The sequence below is a fragment of the Antedon mediterranea genome, chromosome 2 (assembly GCF_964355755.1).
Source record: "Antedon mediterranea chromosome 2, ecAntMedi1.1, whole genome shotgun sequence".
NCBI lineage: Eukaryota > Metazoa > Echinodermata > Crinoidea > Comatulida > Antedonidae > Antedon > Antedon mediterranea.
In genome coordinates this window covers 34,382,059-34,389,007 of record NC_092671.1, presented here as the reverse complement: position 1 = coordinate 34,389,007, position 6,949 = coordinate 34,382,059, and the positions used below count along the sequence as shown (strand labels likewise).

The following is a 6,949-nucleotide window of genomic DNA, read 5'->3' as shown; positions in this document are numbered from 1 at the left end:
AAAATAAGTTGTGAAAATCCTACAATCAATACCAAATGAAATTTGATATCTACAAAATGGGTTAATTTTAATAATTACTAAAATGTTATCTTTTTTTAAACATTTTCATTTAAATGCAACCCCTTTAAATTACTGGAATAGTCTAGGCCTAGCCCTGGTTGATACATTACTAGTGAGAGGATGATAGATTGTATTAGCACCAGCCCTCTGGTGGATAAACTGTGCCTCCATTTCTTGTCTAATGACAATGTTGACAGTGTACAGTAGCAGTAGGCCATCGCTAATTATATTGAAGCCTTTCCAAACCCCCTGCACAGTATGTCATTGTCAATTGGGAATTTATAGCAGCAGTAGTTTGGAGAGCTGAGATACATCTATTTATAAGACTAAGAGATAGATGGATCTGTCTGTTATTGTTAGATGTATTTTACAATATCCATGTAGGCCTATTGGTTGGGTGGCAATTCATCAATACGAATAAAAAAAGAGTACAGTATGTACTTTGATACTGACGTGGCACATCTCTTCTAATCTTGGTGCTGTGAAGGATAAAATATTTAAAATGAAAAAGGAAATATTTCCAAAAAGTAAATTACAATATCAATATTATACATCTCAGTTGGGGAGAATCATCAGCTAGCAATGGAGGTATAAAAATAGATACCTCCATGATGAGCTAGCTAGCTATCTATCTATCTATCTATCTTAAGCTTGGTTCTCACTAGAACGTAACGCAAGGACGTAAACGCAACGCAAGCGTTTTAACCAATGACAAGCGAAGTTAGTTATAGACAGTTAGCAATCACAAGCGAATAAGCCATCGCTTGTGATTGGTCAATTCACTTGCGTTGCGTTACGTCCTTGTGTTGCGTCGCTAGTGGGAACCACGCTTTATCGAACGCGCCAGCTTGTACGCATGTGTATTCATGTTTACGTCTTCCAAATCCTTCTCTACGCATGCGTATTAGCTGACGCCTTCGATTCGCGCGAACAAATTCGCCCAGTGGAAAATCGGCTTAAGCCGATTTTCCACTGGGCGAATTTGTTCGCGCGAATCGAAGGCGTCAGCTAATACGCATGCGTAGAGAAGGATTTGGAAGACGTAAACATGAATACACATGCGTACAAGCTGGCGCGTTCGATTCGCGCGAACAAATTCGCCTAGTGGAAAATCGGCTTAAGCTGCATGCATGATGCTAGCTAGCTAGGGGCGCAACGCGACAATTTAATTGGTGGAAACTTGGAAACTTGTCATTCGGAAAGCGCCCTCTTTACACACTAGCTCTACAAAACTATGGTATGGGCCTTGGGTGGTACGGTGGGGATGGATGATGGATTGATGGATGACAGGAGGATGATATCTTACACCTGGCGCGCCTAGGCCCTATATCTTTATCTGCCGTCACTTCAGCACTCTGAGAGAAGCCACTAAACACCCAGTTAAACAATTGTTACACAAACAGCTACCACACACAAGAGTTACTTTAGTACAGAATAATTATTTTCTACGAATTTTACAGATTTTTACACTTATTATACACATCACCTTGTTTTTCAATGAATGAGATTGAAAGGTAGGTATCGCTAGGCCTACTAGCCTAGATAATCATAGCATAGGCTAGGCCCTAGGCCTAGTACTATCTATTTATAGAGTCAAGGCTCAGACATTTATACATAAAAACGACCATTCATTTTACACCCTAAAAATGCTCTATTAAAATACACTGTGACACAATCTATAAAGCAGCAGCACGTGTTGTAGTGTAGCCTAGGCCTATGTCATCTTGAATTGATGACAAACACTATATTATTATTATGAACAATTTTCAATGTAGACCTAGCCTAGGCCTTATATTTATATATTTGTAAAAAATAGTTATATCATGCCTGGAGTAATCTTTACTCCATGGTTATATTAATACTACTTACTAGGCCTAGCTAGGCATTCTTTTAATTAAAGTGTATACACTACTACTTCTACCTTCTGCCTAGGTCTAGGTGTACTAAGCGAAGCCGAAGGCAAATTGGAGATAAAAACAAATCGGTTCTCATTGCTTTATATGAGAAGGGTATGTCAAGTTATAGGAGTGACAGACAGAAGGTGTTACTAGCAAAAGCAGTTGAAAAAACTGGTTTGTTGGAAGAACAGGTAAAAGTAAGTAGGATAATTATAATGTAATATGTCTCTTAATCATATTATTAATGCCATTTATGTCTATAAATGCTTTTTTTTATTGTTGATCGTTTTTCTGGAATGCTTAATAGAGAGGTTAAATAAGTAATTTTTATTTTTTTATTGCTACTGATTGTTTTAAAATGATTGTAGTTTCAACAAACATAATCACCAACACTCATGCCAAAAGCTCAAAACTCATCCAAAAGGCCTTTGATTTAGTTTGGTGAATCGGTGATCTGTGTGTTCCACTTTTATAAAAAAAAATATATTACAATTGTTTATAAAATATTGAGTTTGTTTTGTAATAATATATTCAAGCTGTATCTAGTTTTTTGTATAGAGTATAACGATTATTATTAGAATTTGAAATAGAACAAAAGGAAAACAATTAATACTATATATTATATTATGTTCTTATAGGATTGGATTGGCAACTACAAAAAAAAATTGTCCGGAAAAAAACGTCCTTGCAAGGAAAAGTTAAGAATAAGAAAACAAACGGGCCACCAGCTGTTCATGTCTGAACACATAAAGGAAGGTGAATATAGATTGTAATAGTATGATTTGATTTGGCAAAATACTGTACATACATGAAATGGACATACAATAGAAAAGAGCCAGATAAAATCCCATGATATACCCGTAAAAGTTTAAACTTATATTATATCAAATTAATATATTTTATGTATTTCATTAGAACTCGACAAAGGCAGAACTTATACCGATTGTCGTGTGAGTGGCCTAAAAAAGTGGCAGGAACTAAAACAGTCCAATGAATCTGCCAGTTATGAAGAACGGGCAAGACTGGCTTTGCCACTGCCAACAACACCATCGCAAATGACAGAAGGCCAGAATAAAATTGCAATAGCACGAAAAACCAAGGAAATTGAAAAGAAAGTTAGTAAAATTAATTTTCCTGCAATGTGCATTGCTTGGCTTTTTAATATAAGTACTTGCTTCCCCAATTAAAGGTTATCAGAAGTTAAAACATACAAGCATTTAGATGATCAAATCGATAACAAACTTAAATTTGATGCAAAAATCAAGTTTATATACAATAAATTGAAAATGTGTAACTTCTTTCAATGCAAGTTAAACTTATTTAGAATTGACTGCACCATTTTTACAACATTTTAAATATAGTTTTATATAAAGACTTTAAAATTGGAAAAAAATTAATATTATTTTAATTAAAATTACCTCTTTCATCATAAATTTGACAAAAGTAAGCATTGTAGCAGATTTACAACGGAAAAATCAAACCATGCATACGTTTTATAATGAAATGTTGCTAATCAAGAAATTTTAAATTTGCTATAATTTTTTTTTTTATCTAATTATAGATAGTGTAATATTGATTTTACTTTATATTTTTCATAGTAAATGTTTTATTTTTATTATCTTTTGTACAGTTAATAAGGCCAGTCGAGACATGTGTATTTCTGTTCTTTTGTGTACTAATTACCAACAATAATTATATTTATGACAATGTACATAGATACAAGAAATGGTGAACCTTGGATGCCAGTGTATTGCTGTTATTTTGCATCCAAACAACGACACAATATTCTCCTTTGGGTCAGAGGAGGGTAATTATTTCATGGAGCGGGAGCAGCTTACAACCAAGTTCTTATCGTTTAGTAATGGTAAGTAAAATAATTATATATCTACGGGTATATAAAATAATGAGAATAAATAACTTCAACCAAGATATTCAACTTACCTAAATAATTGATGAAACACAGAATGTTAAATACAAAAAGATTTTTTAAATAATAATTGTAACATGACTGCTTTATTAAATACAGTACACTCTGATCTGACACTTATATTATATCATATATTAATGAATGGTGTTAAACACAGTAGTCCAAGTACATACTGTAAAAACATGATTTATATTTATGCTTACAATCTGATTTTAATCCATACAGGTCCAAATGCAACACAAGTAAATAAGAAGAAAAAGCTCAGACGAGAAGTGCAGGAGCTGTTAAATAACAAATTCAGTAAGTTCACAATTTTTAAAAATAAAGGATGTTTTGAATCAAAAATGTTATCAAAGTCAAACGTATTTTAAATTATTTTATATTATTAATGCGATATCCACAGTATTTTGAATATTGCAATTTTCATATTTAATTTAATGTATTTTAATATTTTCTTACAAGAATTTTAAATGTATTTTAACATCTTATCTTTTAAAAAATATTACATTTTTGACAAATAAAGTATCCTATGTCTATACCAATCATCTAGAGTTTTTATCAAACTATTACTGTATTAATAATTTATATGTACACTCATTATTACAAATTTACACTTCACTCTAAATTGTTAAACTCTGGGATGTTTTTTCAGAACAAGCATCAGGGAAAGATAGGGTGCCTTACAAGGAGGTGATGAACGGAAAGTGGCGGGTTTGTGGCCTCGATCCTATTGGCTTTAAGCCAATAGGAAGGTACACTTACCAAGAACTTGAAAGCATTATTGAAAAGAGCAATCACCTTAAATTTGAAGGCAAGTTTTAACTAAAATAAATGTGTTTCAGAAAATTTGACTGACACACAGTCGCATGCATCAATGATATCCAACTTTCGAATTATCAAACTATTTCATACCACAGTTTACCTTCATTAATCAGCATGCCACCTAACTTGTACCTCCATTTGTAAAAAAAGCAAACATTAATCGCTTAAGAACATTTACAGTAATTAATAAACATTTAGAGGCCTTTCAGATTTTGGTTTTGTGAAAATTAATTTTGCAATTCTAGTGTATGTCAATTAATCATCTGCAGTCATGACAGAAAGTAGTTTTTTGGATGATATTTAAATCTAAGAGATCTACAATATCTTTGAATTTGAAATTCTATAGTCAGTATCTAATTTAACATTTTGTGCATGGTTAATATATAGTATATTAAGGCACACAACTGTTTTCTTAAATAATATAGGTAAACAGTACTACTGTATTTCACTATAAACTACATCTGCATATTGAATACAATATAATTTATTGCAATTTATTCATCCACAGCAACAGAAAATGAAACTGTTCTTGCTGATGGTAAGTTAAACATCATTTACTTGATATTTAATGCAACCAAACAATTTGTTGTAGAAAGGTGTTCGAGTCTATTATATGATATAGTCATTGAATAAAATATAAATTTATTGCAATTTATTCATCCACAGTAACAGAAAATGAAACTGTTCTTGCTGATGGTAAGTTAAACATCATTTACTTGATATTTAATGCAACCAAACAATTTGTTGTAGAAAGGTGTTCGAGTCTATTATATGATATAGTAATTGAATACAATATAATTTATTGCAATTTATTCATCCACAGCAACAGACAATGAAACAGTTCTTGCTGATGGTAAGTTAAACATCATTTACTTGATATTTAATGCAACCAAACAATTTGTTGTAGAAAGGTGTTCGAGTCTATTATATGATATAGTCATTGAATAAAATATAAATTTATTGCAATTTATTCATCCACAGTAACAGAAAATGAAACAGTTATTGCTGATGGTAAGTTAAACATCATTTACTTGATATTTGATGTTATATTTGTTGATACATTAAAAATGTGTATTTAGTGTGAATCAAAATGTTTATACAGTATTTACTTTTCTTTGTGATATTCTTCACAATGAACATAATTCTTCCACAGCTGAAATTGAAGGTACCATTAGGCCTCACGAAGTTTTAATTGATTTTGGTGAGTAACACATTTAGCAAACCTACTTAAATTTAAAACAGCAACACATACAATGAATACAATTGTGTTAAAGACGTGACAGGATATGGAATGACCTATGAGCAATACAGTGTTATAGTGCTTTAAAAAAAATAAAATTAAAAAAATTATTTGACAGTTAATTGACCTTAACACAACAATATACACTAGACTAAGTTTTTACTCAATAAAGTGTCCTTGTGCATAATTAAATTCAAATACATTTTTTAAATACTGTAGCAATAGCACATACATTCAAATTAGAGAGTAGGGAACCCCAAGAAAATGTTTTTTTAACAATTAATGCTTAACTGTTTTTTTTCCCAGAAAAAAATACAGATTTAGCAAACATTTGTTCGGAGATTGGGCATACCAGTAAGAAAACTGAGTTGAAAGAAGGTAAGATGCAGAGACATAATAATTACAACCCTGATAATAATCAAATATTGTTTTGGAGACACAGTTTGTTTAACTTATTTTCATGCTTGTAAAAATTGCTTCTTTTTTTTTTTCAGGATTTTATGCATTTGAAAAAATATTAAAAAAGAAAAAGAAGAAAGGACAATTTATGTACCAAGTAAAGTGGGTTGGCTTCAAAAAACTTACCTGGGAGCCAGAAGCAAATGTTCCAGAACATTTGAGGATTTAAATTTACATTTTTTTTGTTTTTTTTTCATCTATTTTAAGCTGCTTTTCATGTTAAATTAAATACTATACTGGCCTATTACAATAATTTTCTTCCATTTTTAAGCAGTGAAGATCTGAAGCGTACGATGTTCGTATGTTACCGCTGTTTACCAACTAGGCCTATACAACTTTTTTAAAGTAATATACAGTATATGCATATTTTTTACAAAACGTCAACAATTGCAGGGAAAGTGTCTTTTATGTTTAACTTTACAACCAGTTACCAGTATTATACTTGTCGTGTATTAAGACATGGGTGATTGGTCTACGCGCATTGATATTGTGGGTAGAATAGTATAATAGGCTGTTGTTAATAAATGCCTCGTTCACTTGGAA

General features: G+C 31.5%; 1 protein-coding gene and 1 long non-coding RNA gene across 2 annotated transcripts; both read left to right on the top strand.

Moving 5' to 3' along the window:
* Nucleotides 1-1,481: 1,481 nt before the first annotated feature.
* On the top strand, nucleotides 1,482-5,655 carry LOC140039407 (uncharacterized). Its single transcript, XM_072085009.1, has 10 exons — nucleotides 1,482-1,574; nucleotides 1,993-2,155; nucleotides 2,597-2,714; nucleotides 2,874-3,073; nucleotides 3,675-3,822; nucleotides 4,111-4,185; nucleotides 4,538-4,696; nucleotides 5,216-5,245; nucleotides 5,374-5,403; nucleotides 5,531-5,655. The coding sequence occupies exons 1-10, from the start codon at nucleotides 1,558-1,560 to the stop codon at nucleotides 5,653-5,655; spliced, it is 1,065 nt and encodes a 354-aa protein (XP_071941110.1). The 5' UTR covers nucleotides 1,482-1,557.
* Nucleotides 5,656-5,704: 49 nt separating this feature from the next.
* Nucleotides 5,705-6,611, top strand: LOC140039851 (uncharacterized). The gene is made up of 3 exons (XR_011842656.1): nucleotides 5,705-5,718; nucleotides 6,254-6,325; nucleotides 6,442-6,611. It is a non-coding gene; the product is annotated as an uncharacterized lncRNA (long non-coding RNA).
* The last annotated feature ends 338 nt before the right edge of the window (nucleotides 6,612-6,949 follow it).